The sequence below is a fragment of the Strigops habroptila genome, chromosome 5 (assembly GCF_004027225.2).
Source record: "Strigops habroptila isolate Jane chromosome 5, bStrHab1.2.pri, whole genome shotgun sequence".
In the NCBI taxonomy this organism is placed as follows: domain Eukaryota; kingdom Metazoa; phylum Chordata; class Aves; order Psittaciformes; family Psittacidae; genus Strigops; species Strigops habroptila.
Window position 1 is genome coordinate 36,753,037 of NC_044281.2, and position 20,080 is coordinate 36,773,116.

Consider the following 20,080-nt stretch of genomic DNA (forward strand, 5'->3'; position numbering starts at 1 on the left):
CTTTAAGACCATGCTTCAGGCAGTGCTCCATGACAACGAAGAACTGCTGCAAAGGTGGGTAGTCAGAATCCAGAGTTCGGCCAAAGCTCAAAGCTGATTCAATGAGTCCTTTGATACTCAATTTAGCCATGTTCAGTAAATTTGCTCTTTCTACAGCTGTAGGATCCTTTACAGCTAAGACAATAAAGGAAAATAAAAGGTTAGGATTCAAATTTCAGAAGAGACATAAAGTAATAAAATGGTTCATGGCCACCTTGTTCAAAGAAAAACTTACCTTAATGTAGATAAACTCAAATAAATATTTAATAAGTGCTATAAACCACCATGTTACAGAAAAGCACCCACTCCAACAAACACCCTTACAGATCTTACACAGTTTTAATAGGTGAATGAAAAAAGAAGTCCAGAAATGTCAGTTCTCAGATACATCTCAGTACAACTCAGAAGCAGTCAGTAACTGCAAATTGAAACAGGCATCAATGTTGCACTCAAAAGCTCTGCTGCATAACAGCAATCAGTGCCCTTATCATGACACCAAAGCAGCATTCCTATTAAGGTAAGTATCTATTTAGTGTCTTATAGTCTACCTACAGAAACAGACATCATACTTCTTATATATAATCACTTTCCACTCTAGTCTTAATTTCATGAACACATGTTTTCCTTCTGAGGCTGTACATAGGCTCAGCCAGTAAACCAAGAAAATATTACATGCTGTTTCAGGAAAATATTACATGCTGAAATTTCAGTTTCTCATATAGCTACAAAATAATTTCTAGAAGTGAAAACTTAAGAACTAAAGGTTTTGCTTAAGCTTAAAAATTATTTTGGTAACTTCACAAAATGTACACAACAAAAATAGATTTGTGGATTAAACCTAGTCAGTAAAAAAACCATTGCTTTTAAAAATCAGAATGGACAAGGTTTCTCCTCTTAGAGCTCCTGCTACTGAAATGAGAGTGTTTGGGAGATTGTTAGTTTATTTTCATTTAGAATGAAACAAATCAAACATTCAGGTCACCCTCTAGTTTGCCAAACTGAAACAGAGACAAAACAACCCTCTGTTTATTCACCATGATCAAAGTAACCTGGAAAGAAGCAAAAAAAGGTTGATGAATCACTGTTTTCTGCTGTGTGCAATTAAATCTAACAAATGAAGTAAAAATCAAACAAACTACACATAATCTTTAAGACATTAAGACACACATCAAATTATCTATACGTATTTGTGTCAGAGAAAAAATGTGAGCCTATTCCTCTGCAAATTTGAGTATTGACGTATGACCTTATCTCTGCACACCAGAGAGCATAAAGACTAAAAACCCCTAATAATAGACAGATACTTTCTCAGTTCCTCAAACAGCAATGAAATTACTTGTCTCATTTCTTGCATACCACAGCTTTATGTAACTGGGTATTAGATATTAGAATCTTAGAAAATTACTTCCTGATTTTCTGCACTCTGAACTGCCTGAAATATCAAATTACCCTATTACCACAGAATATAACCTTTCACAGTTTTCTAGCAAAAAAAATAATGACTGAGATAATGTACCCAAGATAACCTGATTGCTGCTGGGGTCGGGCTGGGTATCGGTTGGTGGGTGGTGAGCAATTGTATTCTCTCCCCTTGTTATTTTCCTTATTATTATTATTACTGGTGGCAGCAATAGAAGGTTTGTATTATACCTTAGTTACTGGGCTGTTCTCATCTCAGCCCGTGGGAGTTACATTCTTTCGATTCTCCTCCCCAGCCCTCCGGGAGCCGGAGGGGAGAAGGAGAAGGGGGGCGGGGAGTGAGCGAACAGCTGCGTGGTTCTGAGTTATCGGATGGGCTTAAACCACGACACCTTAAAACCTACTATTATAGTCTCTCAATTTACCAGTACTTTAACCAAAAAAAAACCCCAAACCACTAGAAGATGTTAGAAGACAAAGCAGACAATTAGCAACAGTGCTCTGGCAAAAATCTACCCAGTCAGCAGTCACAGCTCACCAGTTAGCCTCTTGACTTCCTGCTCACTCAGCTGCCAGGAACTGAACCAACCCTACCAAGGGCAGCCTCAGTACCCCTGTCTGGAATAGATGGAGGCTTGCAACAACTGGAGCTTTTCTGTTGGTAAAGCTCATGTCAGACTTCCTGCCTTTTAATTGGGTCTGCTACTGGCAGTACTAAATACAAGTGTTATTACAGGAAAAGCCTTGCTCAATTCAGACCAGGTAGGTAGCTCTCCCTCAGTCTATTTTCATAATTCAGTCTGTTTCCCCGAAGGCATCTTACAAATTCTTTTTTCAGATGACCTCATTTTGACTTTTGGAGCTGATCTATCCCCCAGACACACTTCCACGTCTACTGTCCTTTTAAATATCAGCCCTCTTGCCTGGTCTTCTGAGGCAGAAAGACATTTTAGGTCTGTTTTAAAGCATGGTCTACCTGTGTATAGCTATTTTTCTTCACCTACTTCTTCAAAAAATATTAAGATTTAAAATTTCAGATTACATATTTTCTAGTAACTGCTGCTCAAGAATTGTATAGGGTAGACTGTACATACACGGAGCAAAATGAGCTCCTAAGAGCCCTTCTCACCCCAAAGCATCAGCCTGAGAAAGGCACTATTTGCAGGCGGTACTGATGTCGTCTGCCTCACCAGAGACTGACCAGCAAGGTTTGAAGAGGCAATATTCCTCTTCCAGCCTTGATGAGCAGCCAAAGCCTTGCTACAAACAGTATTTGTGCAAGAAACACAAGCAGAAAAACCAACCCAAACCTGCAGTCGCTACAACTACAGGTCTCCCTGTCACCCGACAGCTAGCAGAGAACAAACATTTTCCCTCACTAACGCGTCCCCACGGGCATAAACCCCTCAGCCTTCCCGCGGCACACCACCCGGTTTGCATGAGCGCCGGCCGCACCTGCCAGTGACAGGAGGGAGGGAAGGAGGAAGGGAGATCCGCCAGCGCCCGGGCCCGTACCGGCTGACGAACCGCAGGGCCGGAGGCCGTCCCCGCCACCACCCCCGAGGCCGCGGGCCGTCCCCCAGCCCCCGCTCCCGCCACAGCGGACATTTTCTGGCTGTGCGGGCACCGCCGCAGCGCAGCTCGCAGCCGCTACCTCCGACAGCTGAGGGAAGGCGGCCGCCGCCGCATGTCCCCTTCTCCCCCTCCGCTGTCCGCGGCATTCCCTACCCAACCCGGCCCCGCTCACCCATGGCTGGAGAGGAGGAGCCGCTGCCTCAGCCGCTCCCGGCTCGCCGCTGCGTGGGCCCGGCCCGGCCCCTCCGCCCGCGCCCAACGGCGCCCCCGGCGGCGGGAGGACCCGCCCGGCGGCCGCGGTCCTTCCACGGCCGGGGTTTAGTAACAGGGCTGGAGTCCTCGTACAGCCTGAGCATGGTGGCAGTAAGCTGGCCGCCTTGCAGAGGAGTTGTGTTTTCGGAAAGAGATGGCTAGGAGTGCCCGGGCTCCCGGGTTAGGCACATGAAGCCTTTGATGCAAGACAAGCACAATCTCGAGACCTCACTGCCTCTCTCATGACTAAGCTTCAACCTGTAACATCTACTGCAGATAATAATTCTGACACACATTACTTAGTGCTACAGAACAAATAGAGAAAAATGTAGTAGTAGTGGAGTGGGAATAAAAGTTAATCTTCTAAAAAACACAGGTATTTCAAGTTTTTCATTTGTAATTTTCAATCCAAAATGCAAACCTCACCAGAAAACCCAAAACCACTGTAGCCCCAGAGGACAGGGGTATTTAACATCAAGGAGTTTCATCATATAAAGATGGGATCTCGGTTTATGCTTAGTGCACCCTAAGCACTACAATTTGCTTTGCCTAATAATTAATCTAAATCATGCTCTTTCCCCTTCTTAGGAAAGGCTAACGAGCAAGCTGTAGAGCAAAAAGAGATGCTTCCCCTCACCCAATTTCAGAGACTACGCACAAAATAGCACAGGAAAGAAAGATATCCTTGCCTTGGCCTGCAAGGGAGGACAAGGGCAGCATAGGGATAGAACATAGCCCATGGTAACAAGGCCACTTCTTACATCCACTATTCTTACCTCTTAAAAGAAAATTCTCACCTCTTAGAAGAAAAAAGAAACCTATACATTTCAACATTAAATGGTTCTAATAGTCAGGCTCTGATCCTACAAGTCTGGCATGAAACAGCTTGCCTTTTTTTGTTTGGTTAGGAATCCCAGCAACACGTAAGTCTGTTGGAGTTCAGGTCATTCCAGTTTAGTCTGAGGTAGTCTTGTGAGGGGCAGGGATTTGGACTTGATGATCCTTATAGATCCCTTCCAACTTGAGATATTCTATAATGCGCTAAGGCAGTGCTCAACCTATGTCTGCATTTTTCCACTAGTATCAACAGCTGTTTCTGCATAAAGCTGTCTTAAAGGCAAACAGAAAACATGATTCTTTTTACAAGATACTGCTTTGGTATATATTCATTAGAATGCAAGAGCATTTTAGAGAATCACATCTCAATTTTGATTGAGGCTACCAGATCGAAATATATAATCTGAAGATCTCTGCTCAATCTAATTTTTACCATGTAACAAGAAGAAATGATGCATTTTAGAAGTAGATAAGGAAACACAGGACTGCTTTGTGCCTGTGCCTGATGCAGTGTAGAGGGAGAGGGCAATACCTTAAATTTATTTATTAACTTTTGAATAGCATGCAGATCATTTTCTGGATAAGCATAACCTGGTCTAAGAAAATAGATAAGCTAAGTCTTAGGAGTTTTATACACATAGATCCTAAACACAGAAAGAAAAAGCTTTTTATACAAGGATATGTTATTCTGAAATCAACTCTGTAATAAGAGTATATTTTACCCTATTTTTGATCTTTTGAAAGGCCCAGAGCACATAATACAGTTGAAAAAGTGCGCATTTTCACCTGAAAAAGAGGATATCCTATCAACTATTCAAACTATTTTTGTACTGTTCAAAACATTTATTATATGAAGCAAATTATTAGCAAAGTACAAAGCACTATAATAAAACCAACATCAAACTTTTATTTCAAACATTACAAAAGTTAGGGAGCAGTTTAAAAGAGTGAAAGTGCCCACATTTAACATCTACAAGTTTGTCTGCAACTGTATGTATGCACGCAACTCCATGACATTGATCCAAAAGAAAACAAATACTAACGAGGTTTAAAAATTAAAAAACAAAAACAAAACAAAACCCCCAAAACCAAAAACACACCAAAAAACACAAAAAACTGTTTCCAGGTTTCCATCAGCAATCTTGGAAAGAAGTTTCTCAGTAATAGTCTAGAGTATGAGGTAGTATAAAAAAAAACCGAAAACAGATCTGTCAAGTAAAGGATATTTTGCATTGTACATATCTATTATCTTTACAAAAAATACAACCTGAGCATGTAAACTTCTTAGTCATAAAGCTGCATCTCTAGTTCTGGGGAAGCTGGTTGTTCATGGGGTTTTTTGTTTAAGAGAAAACTACACATCAGGTAAACTGAAACTAGAGTTTTACTATGATCTTCATACGGGCATAAGATGCTTCTATGAGCAGCATTTTGCTCCAGATTTATCTGATAAATACATTAGTTCGTAAAAGTGAATCAACATCACATTCCTTCCAGATGTATGCAAAATCAAGAGATTAGAAAAGCCAAGGGATCTTTATGATAGATGAATTACATTATTTATATAAATATAAAATATATATTTATATATAATAAATACTTCGGTATTTAAAAAAGCAGAAGCACCCTTTAAAGAACATCAGGCGGGTTTGAGGAAGAGAAAATTTTTTCCTGTTTCCTCCCCCCCCATAGCACACCACCACAGCATCTTAATTAGGAATTCTAATAAATGGAATCACTGTATGTAAACTACATTTTAAAGTCTTTAAAACCAAACTTAGCCCAGAAAAACATGACACAATGCAGCACTGGTTCCCCCTCTTCCTCAAGAGTCTCCTCATTCCCTTATGCAGATAACTGTTTATCAAGAGAAAAGTGAATATAAAAGTAGCTATCCAGTATCTGAAGGAAGAGTACTTCATATTTCTGATTTGTCTGAAGTACACTGGTACTAAACCAACCAACTTAAAGAAAGAAATGTGTGTTATTTTACCAAACGTAAACCTTTAAAATAATTGAATCTTATTTCTGGTTTTGCTTCATTCAGAGTAAACAGTGCACGTCGGCACTCATACTCCACTAAGCAGTTATTTAAATTAAGCAGCACCAGAAGCAAACATACAAATGCCTGTAAAACTCTTCATCTTCACAATCATAAAATGTTACACGTGTGGAGACTTTCATGAGCCCCTGCTGGAAGATTGAAGATGTAGGAAGTTAAGGAAGCATTTTGGTATCACCACTTTCACAAAAAACCCACAAAACCTGTTTGAATATGTATGGGTGTTTGCAAAGAAAGCAGCTAACAAGGTCTTACCTGTCTAAGTAGTCCATGGAAACAGCCGTAGGTAGAGCAAACTCAGTACAATGCCAGAGAAAGAAATAATTAAACAAGTCACCTGGAAGTTACACCATTTTCCATTCTAGCAGCATTACTCATGAACAGTTCTCTCACCAGGTGTGTTTAAATGCACAGTACTTGAGAGGAAAACAAATCACACTGACATTAGATGCCCAGATCACCAAAAAACCCACAAAAGCATTAAACATTAAAAATCCAGGCCTCAAAACTAAAAAATGTCAATGTTGACTTGCAAATCAGCATGAACTGCTTCTGCTTTTTAAGACAGTGAAGGTTCTATATCAATTTATTAGCTTGATCTCAAGTATATTTTTGGCATATATAATTATCACATTTTGGACTGTGTTGCCAATAAATGTTAAAAGTATAACCTAAATAATCTAAGATCTTCCCATCCTTATCTCTATAAGCCAATCTTACCTATCTCCTTTCACAAAACAGCACAGAGAAAAAGGATATCATTGCCTCAGACTGCAAATGGCGGAGTAGCTTCTCTAAAGGTGGATAGTAGGACAGGGATGGAACACAGCCCACCATGATTAGTTTGTGCTTGGCTCTTGTGATAGCAACATTAAGACGCCGCCAGTCTTTCAGGAGGGTGCCAAGCTGTTAAATAAATGTAACTTGCTTTTATTTTTCTTAAATTTCAGAATTTAATGTAGGTAGATGCATTATGAAAATTAGTTTTTATCTATTAAAATTGACTGAAACAAAGTTAATATGACCAACTTACATTTTCTTCATTATTGTTTCTAACAAAAGATACAACTATGATACTTTTGTCTCTTCCTTGGTATTTGTCTACTGTGTTGACTTCCACTCTGTTCTCCTTCAGCTTTGCCATCAAATCAGTGATTGTTTTTAATTGATGTCTGTATGGTGATATAATGCCAATGTCTGAAGGCTTACAGCCAGCCTGAATGAAGAAGTAACAGAAGGAAAAAAAAGATAAAAATAAAATGGTCACTGCAGTTAACTTGGGATACTCATTACTGCCAGAATACTCTCAGGGATTTTTTTTTCTTTAAACAGAGCTGAGAGATACTGTATCTACACCAAGCCACCAACAGAACTCCAGGTATAACTGGTATTAACTGTAAAAAAATTAGTTACTGCAAGCTCCTAATCTTTGCCTTAACCTAGCATGAGGATATTCTCAAAATCCTAATTTTTATTTCTCCCTCAAACTGTGAGGTGAACATTCAGAACTCCTAGTCTGTACTACTCCTGAAGTTAACTGGATGAAATAAGGAAGAAAGGCAAATTCCTCTACCCTCCCTCACAAGAAAGTCATCTCTTAAAAGAATTTAGCATCCAGCTTTTTTTGCATCCCAAATCCAACTGGGCAAGGGACAGGGACCAGAATGAAGACCTCAAGCTCCTCACTATACTGACATGTAGCCAACCTTCAATTTATCCTTACGATTATCCTTCAAAGAATAAACCATTACACACAGTCTCCATTACTACAGCAACGTAAAAATGACTAATTACAAAGCTGTCCCTCTGTACAATGTAATAAAGTAAAAGATACCTTAATAAATAAGGACGTGAGGGAGAGTACTAGTTTAGCTTCTGTCACGTTACTTACACCACCTTTTTCTGCATGCTCTGGTGCTGGAACCTATAAAAACAAACCAGAAAATAATGACTTTTGCTAACCTACAATGGCATACTATATTCTGATCGCCATATCATACACGGTTACAGTAACAGTTTTATTAAAAAAACACAGCTAAATGCTAAATTTTACAGAGTATAAGAGCCTATATTGTGAAGTAATTTCAGAATACATCTGCAAAAGAAGTTGAAACAATTTGCTTAAATGAGTTTCTAGTACTAGCAAGTCACCTTAAGAAACTGCAAAGCTTGATCTTTTGACTTTACAGTTCATGCAATATACATCACATGAGAAAAACCGGACATTTCCCATCCTGACAAAGTAACAGGAACAAACTGCATTTCACATAGGACTTCCGTTTTAAAGCTTTCCATGCAACAGTGTTTACAGTGAATTTTTCTCATTTTTATGGCAGATGTTTTTTCTTTTTTAATGTTTCAAAGCTTACATTTAAAACTACAGGAAGAACTATCCAAAATAGTAGTACTGAATCCCTGCATCATGTATGAATGAGACCATAAAGCCAGGAACAAGCTTAGAATGTAAACTCTCGTTATTTCAGCGTCAGTTTTACAATTTATTCTCTTTGCTTAGCTCTTGCCTTCTCTAAAGTTTGAAGTAGTATCATTAGTAATGAATGTGTCCCTGATGTTATCCTTCTAGTAAAACGGGACACAGCTAAACATCTGGGGTCAAGCAAGAAACCCCTTTATAAGCAGCCCAAAACTGAGCATACACTAAACTGCTTTCTGGCTCCAAATTCCATTTACTACCATTCCCATTTACTACTTCACCCATTCCACCACTTGCGTCTGATACTAGTGACATAGATCAACTTTGCTTTCCTAGATGCTACTTTGTTCAGTTTTCCTTCCAAATCATTATGACACTTAAAATGGAAGGTGGTATAGTCTGACTAGAAGAAACACTCTCAGAATCCTATTACAACTAGTTTTACTTCTTCAAACAACCACCCCAGTATAAACTGAATGGATGAATTTGGAGATCACTGTAATGTTTAACATGTGGGTAAAGTAATACATCGTTAATATTTGTAAGAGTATTCCAGGTAAGTGGCATCTCCTTGCCACCATTTATAAAATCTGACATTGTACAATATGCATCAAAAGCTTCACAAATCCACAAATTCAACTGACTGGGAAGCTCGCTAAGTGTAATCTAGCATGCTAAAGCACTGCACTTGAACAAAAAAAAAAAAAATCTAATAAGAGATTGAAAAACCCATGTGCAACACTGCTGCAACTCTAAATAGTGGTCTTTGAGGCAGCACACACATATATTAATAACAGGCTACTGCACCTACAAGTTTATTTTAGGATTCCAGCCACACATAAAAAAAATAGTTGGTATTGTGTTAAGTAGGGTACTACATACTTCAGCAAGAATCCTATTCTTCTACAACATGTCATCCAAGCTTTTTACATGACATAATTCATTTTCAGTATGTTGCATAGATTATAGAAGCAGAAAATATTTTCCTTCATAATAGAAGATTCCATTGCCTTTTCCAAAACAGCAGCTTCACCATAACTTCTGTCTCAACAGCTACATAGCTAAATACTTACTGTAAGCTAACTTTTTTACACTGCCATCATGCACTCAGTCCAACTGTAACGACCTGATATATCACAACTGAATTAAGAGCTAAGCTACACTGTTCTAGCTATGCTGTTTTCTAGGGGTTTGGTGGTTGGTTGTTCTTTTTTGTTGTTGTTTTGGGTTTGCTTGTTTGATTTTTGTTGTTTTTAAATTCACTCTTCTGAAAACATCACACTTAAGAAGCCTCCAAATTTGCATGTGATTAGGTTTTCTTCAAGCAGAAAAGCAGTTTTAATGAACTGTTCATTTCTATCCACATTAGCATTGATGTAGCAAAGAACTATGCAAAACTATTTAAGGGGAAAAAAGTTCTAAAAGCTAGGTCATGCTTGTGATAGTATGTTCACATAATACACCAAAAAAAACAAACAAAACCAACTTTGGCCTAGGATTACTCAGAAGACTGATAATAAATCAAGGATGTAATTTTTTAAAATTCTGACCCAAGCTGTCAGAGGAAGTGCAGACTGACACAGGATTTGGGAGAAAAGCAACAAATACATTTGATTACTGTAACAAACATGTCACATTAATAATCAGAAAACAACAGAGGCTTTTTCTGAAAAGTAAGCAGAATAAATCCAAGCTTCCTTGCTTGGTGTCATATGGTATTTTTTCCTGGTTACACTATGAATAACAGCATACGGGAGGGGACAGGGACAAAAAGCAGCTCAAAGAATACAAAATAAATGCTGGTTTTATTTATTTTTGTGTTTGGAGGGGGGGGGGTGGTGGTTCCATCCTCCCTCCAGCCCACGACTACAACAATACATGGAGTTTCGACAGCAAGCCCAAAAAGAGATATATGACATTATAGCCTAATGTCTTAACAAAACCAAGAACGCTTTGGAAAGTGAAGCTTTCCTGCTGGTTCAACAAACAGAACAGCTGTCTTATACTGACAATGGGCTTTGTAGGGAATAAAAAAAAAAAAAAAAATGGAACAGGAACTCTAGCTTTCATATTACTGATTTTGGTATGATTAATCCATGAACAGTGTATCAGCCAGTCCTCTGCTGGAATAAACCTCTTCCCAAGGACCAACTGTCTCCTTTTCTATGAAAGGGACAGCAGCTATTGAGGCATTCCTAGAAAAGGTCCCCCCGTTTAGTTTAGGCATTTTTAGAAATTTCTCTAAGTCACTAATTAAACACTGTCTTAGTTTCTTTTTAGACCAAAAAGATTCTATCAGAATTGTTATTTTAAAAAAAATAAAAAATCCTATACAAAGTCTTAGAGAACACAGAAAGAGGTTGGAGAGTTCTTTGCAGGATTAGCATAAAATATCATCAGTTGATGGAATTATTGGCTAAACACAGTATTAATAGGAATCAACATAAAACCTCTTAGTAAGGAAGACAGACTCAAATCTTCACAATCTACTCGCTACTACAGTGACATCAAGTAGTAGAGACTGCAAATATGTACTAATTTATTAATCTTTTTCCACATGCATTTAAACTCTTCCTCATTTTACCTAGAAGTCAGTTTCTCCACATAATTCTTAGCCACTCTGGAGTTCTACTTTTCTGGCAAAAATTTAAGTCTCTGTTAAAGGACACACCTAAAGCAACTTACTCCTCCCTCACACTTCAGTGTACACAATGTCTGCAAAACTCAATGGAGAAATGTAATTATTCCTGCCATTGGTACACAGCTTAGACACCACGGACACTGGAAATGAGGTCATTCTATGCTTACAAGGACATCCAATATGGCCACACACTTTGAGCTACACTCTGTGCATGAGAAGAAAGTTTATAGCACATTCAATATTTTTCTGAAATATCTGAATTAAACTTTTCAGCTACTCTTAGATGAAATTGTTTCAGCAGTACCTGTATTACATGTTTTACATGTTGACGGTATTGAGAACTTTCATCAAAACCACAATTTTAGAAGGAGAACATAATGAAAAGAGAACATTACCTTCTCTGTGTTCAGAAAACACACAGGTGTGTCTGGATCAAGTACATTTTTCAACCATGTTTTTGAGGCATCTGCAAGGTCCAGTTTCAATTTTATTAGGTTGGGCAAGTTAACAGTGGCATTTGACACCTTCTCTGAGCCACATTCCAGTTTGCCTTCATACACTAACATGTTACTCAGTGACATAATTGTGCTGAAGATTGAAAGAATAAGAAGAGGCATTAAATCTTGCATTTTCAATCCCCCATCATTAAAACCCCAATGTAACAAATAAAAGTTTAAATACCTATTCATTCTGTATTGCATAGTTAATTGGACAACAGCATTCTGGTTTTGTTCCAGCCTTTTAAATAAGCTTTCACTCATGCCAAGATCTCTGTCACAAAACAAAAAAATAAAACCAACAAAAATGTGTCAATCAAAACCTTGCAAAACCCGTCCAAAAATTCATGTTACTAATAATTGTCCAGCAGCATTTTCTCTTACTTTGCTTCTGCATTCAGTACAAGTGGAGGCAGCTGCTGATGATCCCCTACCAGCACAAACCTCTTGGAGCAGAACAGTGGGCCCAGACAGATGAGCTGGCTTATCTGGGAAGCTTCATCAACAATACAGAAATCAAACTGCCTCTGAACAAAGATGGGGTGATTTACTCCCATGCAAGACGTTGCTACCACTGCCTGAAAATTGAGACACATTTTAAGGATAAGATACATCTTACACCCTTTAGTACTACATTTTCCAGATTAAAAGAAAAAAAAAAATTCCCACTAAACTAAAATGTAAAATTAATCAAATTATTAATCTTCAAAATCAGACCAGCACACGTTACTTACATATTGGTCTCATACGCTTGCATTGATTGCAAGTAACAAACCAAAACCAGCTTTAGAGCAGACTGTAGTAAATAACTTGTTCCTGCCATGTGTTCAGAGTGATATCAGGTTCTATGCATATACAATGCATGGAGTGTGCCAAAATGACTACTGTGGAAAACAATGTGTTTGGTTGGGTTTTTTTAATCCCAGCACAGTTCCACAGAACTGCAGCACAGTTCTTCGCACTGCCGTCCTTCCACTGCAATCCAAAAGTAGTAGAATATGAAACATTAAGTCACTTCCCTTATGACTTTAATCATTCCCCTGCAAGGCTTATCAACAAAAAAAAGTGAACAGCATCTTTTGCAAAGTTGGCATTTATTCCAACTACCACGAAGCTTCATTCTATCAAGAAATTTAATTGAAATCTGCCACTGATTCAGTTTACCCACCTCCCATTATGGTTTGCATTAATATTCACACAGGCAGCACTCATTTTTCAATCAAAAATTAGCGTTTAGCCAGCTCAGCTCCACAACACACCACTTCCTCCTCCCCATCTGCTCATTGTACAAATGGCCCAATGAGCACAAGTGGGAGGAAAAACAGGACAAACAGCAGCAGCAGGTACATAATGATAGAGGAGGTTGTAGCAGTTCACCTTCACCACTACCACCATCCCTCCCCCCCCCCCGCCAAGATCTCAGATAAAGGCACTGGAGTCTTTGGGACTTATTACAAAGCTAAGTTACCTTGTGTAGACATAAACAATGATTTTCAACTTTCAGACAGTTAACGTTGGTCATTATTGCTATAAAGAAATTGAAGAGATTGAGTATCTTTCTCAGCTCAGATTTCATACAGCAATAACACACCTTTGGAATGGGTTCCTTCCCTGTGCATCCAATCAACCATAATACTAATGGATAATAACTAAAGTTATTAAGGTAGTTATCCCTTAATAATTGGCAGGGCTAGCACAAAACCTCTTCTTACCTGACTGTTATAGATCTCTTCCAGATCTGCTACAGATTTAATTGATTTGGACCTGAAAATTTCTTCTTCCGTAAATTTCCGTATATCTGGATGAACCTTCTGAGCACGCCCCAAGCGCAGGAAACCAACTTTGAATTTAGCTAGCTTTAGCAGGATATTGTCCACAGCAGTGTGTGTAAAACTAGTCAGAAGAACACTGAAGCCACAAGCAGAAAGAATTCTCACCTAACGAGTTGCAAAGGGAAGGAAAAGATGTTAGTTCATACAGAAGAATCAGCAATCCCATGTTTGACAAGGTAAAAACCACAAAAAGTTTTGGAGGGAGCGAGTAACCAGCGTGACTTCATTTATATCAGTCTTTCTGGCCAGATCTGCCAGTTAGCCACTGTCAAAGCAATATGGGCAATAGACCTGATGGTTCTCATAAACAGCAGGCCTACTATACATGTCACAAACAGTGAGAGCTAAGAAAATCCATGCACACTCACAAACTGCACTGAAAAGAAGGAACTGCACTCTAAAGATCCCCACTCAGAACAAGTCATGTAGCCCATTCCCACAAACACTATTCTCCATGACAATTTAGCCACAACAGATTCAGTAGAACAGGCTGATCTGATGATAGCAGCAGCTGCTTGATTTCCAGCCTCCTCTTTCCCCACGAGTTGATGACAACTGGAAATGAGATGACACTGCTATTTCCAGAAAAACTCACTCAGCCCACAGCCTAAATCCAGTATTCTCCTACAGTCCATTCCTGGGGAAAGAGAACCACTAACTAGAGGAGACGGCCAGCAGGCTGCACATAGCTGCAGCACCATGGGTTTATAAAATTTACAGTGAACAAGTTACTGACTTTCCCAAGGAGTCCCTTTTCCAAACTGTAACTTGGGATTTGAGGACATTTGGGGCCAAAGTATTTTAACATTAAAGTGCCACAGAAGTGATTAAATATCACACTGCAATCTCCTCCCTCCCACATACCTTCCTACACAAGCAAAAGGCTCCTACTCCACAAAATACATTTTTAGTTTTAGTAAATATAAGTTCTTAAGTAAAAAGAAATGCATTATCTTTGAAATTATGAGATTATGCAGATACCAGTAGACTAAGTCACAATAATTTTGAGCAGTATGCTTTAGACACAATTTGTTTAATGCTATCCTTTAAATCTCATTAAAAAATTTTAAACATCAAGGTACACGATCTTACTAGAGCGCATATTGTAGTAGTTTTTCCTGTTCCAGGCATACCCACAATAAGTGTGTAGTCTTTTGAAAGGAGCACTTGTTTCATTGCCTGTTTCTGAGGCTTATTTAGACCTTTAAGAAGAAAAATCAAAATGAAATGTCTATACTTCATAACCATTGCAATAATTGCTATATTAAACATAATGTGCAAAACACATAATACAGGGTCTGTACTACTGGAAATAAATCACTGAAGACATTTTTATTCTTAGACCTTTCGTGCCTTTTTTTCCGCTATCCTAAATGACCACCACCTCCATATGATACCATGTATGGGCATTTCTATTTTATCATACCCACATTCACATTCAAGCATACAGCTCACAGAAGAGGGAAATGAGCTGCACATATAGCATCATCTTGCTTAGAAGCAGCATTATGTCAGAGCTGGGTTTCCCAAGCCTAATGTAAATAAGCAGTGTGTTCCAGCTATTTGGTCTAGGCAAAGCTCAAGTAAAAAAATTAGTCTTCAGACTGAGTTTTAATGAAAAGTTCTGTTTGCTCTAAGAGAATTGTTAAATTTCTGTTTTCACAGAAAACTGTCAGAGAACAATGAAATATTTTCACCAAACATCAAACATTGCCACATACCTAAACAAATTTTGTTTTTAAAAGAGACATTACAAAAGCACCACAAAGTATCACACGCTACAGAGCAGCCAACAAGTCAACAAGAGTGATTATGCAAGTGAATGCTTACACCAAAGCTCATCTCCTTCCACTCTCCCAAAGTCTGCTTCCTCTATCCCAAGAGCCTTCCCTGTTCCTTCCTTTTGTAAAGGTTAGGGAGGTAATTATACAGTGCACTGTTTGAAACTGCAAGCTGCAGCAACAGAAGTAAAATAAAGCTGTCCACAAATAACTGGTCAGGTCTTCCAACTAGTTTAAGACTTACTTAATCACAGGAAAACATGCAAGGCAAGAACTTGTTTTTAACTTTTAGGCAGAAAACTACCACTGGAACCAAAAGTAGGAAAAAAACCTCTTATATTTAGTGTGATGAGTGTTTTGGCTATAGAGATGTACTACCAAACAGAGGATTTTGGAGAAAGCCACTTTGTACCTTTTAAAATATTTGCAACAGTTTCCTTTGCTTCTGGAGGAAGGACAGAGCTCAAATGCTGAATAAAACGTGGTTTGTGGAAGTCAATTATCAAGTTGCGGAGCCTTTCACTGTGGATAAAATAAACCAACCAAGAAAAGTTACCAGTTGAGAAACTTCACCTGAAAATATTGAAAGTGTGAAATTAATCTGATTTTTCATACCTGACTGGGGAATCTTTCATCAATTTAGAAAGGTTTTCAAAAGTGACTCCTATGCCAAAATCGCCTTCTTCATGATCCAACCTAAATATGGTGTTCTTGGGGAGCTTTGACAAATTCCTGAAGGATGACAGTAACATGGACAAAATAATTCCGTTCACAAGCAGTACGTTGATGATTAAAGTCTTGTTACTAAGTGTTAAATGATATCTGCCAGGGGTCCTAGGGTGAAGCAACAGCTAGAAGAAACACACTATTAACTGATCTAAATAAAACACTATCAGAGCCCAATTTAAAGACAATATAGTCCAAATAAGGAAAATTACTATTAACACAGTAATCACTGTATCCATATAGTCTCACATTGGAGTCACAAGTAAATGGACATTTGCAAGCATGCTTTTATTCAAGCAACATAGTTAAATAGACAGGCATATACACTGACCAAGTATTGAACTTCTCGATCAAGGTAACAGAATCTCTGAAGGGTACTTCCCTAAGCCCAGCCAGAAGAGTCAGAATATGCTTTTTGGACACCCAGAAGCACCCTTCCTGAAGCCAGTATCATAGTATCATACTGGCTTCCTGAAGCCAGTATCAAATATCTTCAAACAGATATTTTCCCTTGCATTCTGTTACCTGTCCAATAAACAGGAGACCTTTGTCACACTGACTTCTTTAACACAGCCAGTAGCCAAACCAAGTAAACCATTTTCCTCTCCACTCACAACCACTCGATCACCAACCAATAGGTTTGTTCCAGGGATGGCACCATTTCTACGTTGGAAGAAATGTAGGTACTTTCCCTCAGAAATTTCCTGTACTTCATCAACTCTGATCATGTTCCCAACACAATCTCCAGCCTTCTCTCTGAAGACATTGGAAAAATAAAAATGCTTTAATATTAAGACACTCTCAGTGAGAGAAATATTAAAAAAAAATAATAAAAATCAGTAAAAACCATACCACCCACAACCAACCAAACCCAACAGACACTCCCCATCAAAAAAACAAAAAACCACAGAACAAAACAAAAACACCCCACACACCACAAAAAAAAAAACCCAAAGCAACAACAAAAAAAAAAACAAAAAACACCCCACAAACCAACCCCCCCCCCCCCCCAAAAGCCCCCCCACTAACCAAACCACAAAACCACACACAACAAGAACCAGGAAGATTAAGCAGTCACTTTACAATAGCCACTTGGACCAGAAAAGGATTGTAAAAATATGTAGAACCCTTGTACTTGTTCCAAGAACAGACTCTAATATTTAGGCTAAAGTTATATATAATTTCCTGTTAAAAAGCAAACAGCAAAATGTACAGATCCACTTCACCAAAATGCTTCATATTTGCTTATGGAGTTGCTTGTTTCCCTTAAAACAACTCTGCTACATTTCACTTCTACAGATACCTTGAAATGGGCTTACAAACTGCCAATTATTTTTTCCCAACCGCTGGACTAGGTGATGCATAACAACATGCTACTTCAGCCAACAAGAGCCCTTAGTCTGCTTTTACCCCCATTCACAGCCACATCTAGGAGTACAGTCCAAAATGCACCATTGTTTGTCAAGTAAGCCCTCAGGAAAAGAGCACAATGAGCTAGGCTTCTGAAGACTGAGGCTGCAGTTTGCTGCTTCCTATGTGTTATTTAATAAAAAAACAAAACAAACAAACAAAAATAATCATAGTACAAATACAAAGCCAGTAAAACTCACAAGAACTCTACCTTTGCAAGTAGCATATGTGACTATTTCTACAAGCACTATTCTACACTAGAAAACATCTCATTTTCCTTGTAGTGAGAAAACAAGTTAACAATGCTTCATTTCCAGTTACTGAAGAGAACATCATTTGTACCGGGTTAGAATTTACATCTTACCTTTCCAAAGAAGGCATCATCCATATATTTTTATATGCCTTTTTACCCTCTCCACTTTGCAGTTCCAAGGTTAACATTAGGTACCACAGGCTGAAATACTCCAAGTGGGAGGGTTTCAGGTGCTGGGTCTCTCTTTCAATAATGGGTACCATAGCAGGAGGAAAAGACACATTGGCCATCTTCTGTTCTACAGCTCTAGGAGTAGAGCCAAACACAGGAAAGAGTCAACTTGTATTTTTTTTTTTCTTGCAAGTCTATATGTAAATAATGCTGATCTAAATATATACCGTAAAATATCAGATAGATTCAACTTTATTTCAATGATGATAGATAAATCTATATCCTGTATTTTGAATTACGGAGGACAATAAGTTAGTCAAAGACCAATTAAAGACATTTCGAAGACAGTACCGTATACGTTTAGATAGTTGATCTTTTATTCCTTTTTTGTAATGTATGAATACTATATTGAGATTTAGCTAAGCAAAGGGGATTTAATAGTCAATACACAAGCAGACTTTAATTCAATTTATCTCAAAACTAAGTATCAATAGACATTATACCTAATCACAGATATAAAATGCAATGAGAAAAAAGTTATTGCAGAAGTGAACAGCTACCCAGCTAGCAATAATCCTCTTGCTCTAACAACTGAATATTAGAAGTAATATTTCACAAAAACTAGTTTACAAAAACATATCATGTATGGCCATTAATCTAGCTCCTTCAACCTACACTTTCACCCCTACAAGTTTAAAAATAATCAGGCGTTATATTTACACAAGATTATCCCAAAAGCTCTTCTAACATATTTCATTTGATCTCTTTGATATACAATTTTGGTTCTGGGTTTTTTTGCAGCATACAGACAAGAATAAAACCTAATTGTTTTTAAAACAATTCAATAACTTTATGTGAAAATTTATCAAATATTTGCTCAAGACTTCTGTTTAACAGGCGATGCAATAACACTTCAGCAGACTAACATCAATGCATCTGTCCTGGTTAAACAACAACAGTATCAATACTTGTGTGATACCCTACAGGAAAGCAATCTCCTACAGAGTCAAAGTGAAAGAGTTACTGTCCAGCCATAATTCAGCCTCAAAAGATTGCCTATTTCAAAGAGTTGAAAAAATACACCTTTTAAAATCATTATTTACTTAGATACAATAGAAATGTTACTGTCATCAAGCATTATGTTAAGACTCATCTCAGACTTTGCCTTGCAGAAAGTGCACCTGAGCAAACACACTGAGTGTCTGCGAGAGCGGGGACTTGCACTGTAAAAGTTGCAGTGGGGTCTGTGGAGCATTCTTTTGGAGTGCAAGAGTCCTCAAAGAAATAAGAAACTGTCAACCACAAAATTAAACCACAGTATCAAAATCTACAATTATCCAAGCTTATTTAAAAACATGAGTCAAAACTTTTTTCTTTTTACCTGCTGTATAGAAAGCAATTGTGTACTTGGGAGCAATATTTACAGGCTTGACTGTCATCTACTACAGGAGGCAAAGCAGCAAGCTGTGAATGTTGTCTTCCCATGGCAGATTCATGTGTACTGTGCATTAAGTAGAAGGCCACATGGTTTCTTAACTTCATTAATTCTGTCAAAGAATTAAAAAACAAACTAAGCTGAAGAGTTTGGTTTTGGGTTTGTCTGTAATACTAACTCAAAAAGTAACCAGCTATCAACTTTTTAGTCAGCTAAGAAACATTCATATAGCAACGTCCTAGTGGAGTACTAATTGAACAATTAAGTTCTTAGCATAAACTTATTGGAATTAGTAACATTGTAACAAGCAATACACCCCCTAAGTACAGATATGTTCATGAGAGTAAATCTTATAACTATTACTAAAATGTTTCATTTTAATCAAAAGAATTAACATTTTTGAGGAAGGTGAACAACTTTACCTCTTCGGTCCATGCGAGCTCCAGAAACAGGGTACATAGTACCAGTTTTAAGATAAAGAAGAAATCCAGCTTCAGGATCTATTCTCCGTTCCAAATTCAACAATGTATACAGAATAACCTGCAAATATTTTATATAAACTTATTACAATGTATTAAAACCAGAATACTTTATATACTGTACTTAGTTTTTCCATAATTGGTACGGTTAAGTAGCCACTATCATCATAAGTAATCTAGAAGCCATAAGTAGCAAGCATCTAACCAAGGATTCCAGTTAAAAGGCATCCTCCTTAA

The 20,080-nt window shown here is 38.0% G+C and overlaps 2 protein-coding genes across 7 annotated transcripts in view; both read right to left on the reverse strand.

Moving 5' to 3' along the window:
- The window catches only part of RUFY2 (RUN and FYVE domain containing 2), a 30,849-nt gene extending 23,926 nt beyond the window's left edge, over positions 1 to 6,923 (reverse strand). For 3 of the 4 annotated variants that reach the window (XR_003991471.1, XM_030486542.1, XM_030486543.1), the window contains exons 1-2: positions 3,206 to 3,297; positions 1 to 174 (exon numbers count right to left, since the gene is read on the reverse strand). Coding sequence is in view for 3 of the 4 variants with exons in the window: in XM_030486542.1 (XP_030342402.1) it covers positions 1 to 174; positions 3,206 to 3,209 (178 nt within the window). In the remaining variant the exon portion in view is untranslated. Of the gene's footprint in view, positions 175 to 3,205; positions 3,298 to 6,439 lie in introns of those variants that run through there. The other variant, XM_030486544.1, reaches the window with a different exon arrangement.
- DNA2 (DNA replication helicase/nuclease 2) overlaps positions 117 to 20,080 on the reverse strand; it is a 26,950-nt gene continuing 6,986 nt past the window's right edge. For 2 of the 3 annotated variants that reach the window (XM_030486536.1, XM_030486538.1), the window contains 15 exons: positions 19,787 to 19,904; positions 19,311 to 19,476; positions 17,870 to 18,064; positions 16,621 to 16,851; positions 15,985 to 16,101; positions 15,782 to 15,891; positions 14,681 to 14,790; positions 13,469 to 13,693; positions 12,141 to 12,334; positions 11,941 to 12,030; positions 11,655 to 11,847; positions 8,019 to 8,108; positions 7,218 to 7,400; positions 6,944 to 7,090; positions 5,005 to 6,331 (listed from right to left, as the gene is read on the reverse strand). In XM_030486536.1, the coding sequence (XP_030342396.1) occupies positions 6,275 to 6,331; positions 6,944 to 7,090; positions 7,218 to 7,400; positions 8,019 to 8,108; positions 11,655 to 11,847; positions 11,941 to 12,030; positions 12,141 to 12,334; positions 13,469 to 13,693; positions 14,681 to 14,790; positions 15,782 to 15,891; positions 15,985 to 16,101; positions 16,621 to 16,851; positions 17,870 to 18,064; positions 19,311 to 19,476; positions 19,787 to 19,904 (2,226 nt within the window). In that variant the 3' untranslated portion in view covers positions 5,005 to 6,274. Of the gene's footprint in view, positions 175 to 5,004; positions 6,332 to 6,943; positions 7,091 to 7,217; positions 7,401 to 8,018; positions 8,109 to 11,654; positions 11,848 to 11,940; positions 12,031 to 12,140; positions 12,335 to 13,468; positions 13,694 to 14,680; positions 14,791 to 15,781; positions 15,892 to 15,984; positions 16,102 to 16,620; positions 16,852 to 17,869; positions 18,065 to 19,310; positions 19,477 to 19,786; positions 19,905 to 20,080 lie in introns of those variants that run through there. The other variant, XM_030486537.1, reaches the window with a different exon arrangement.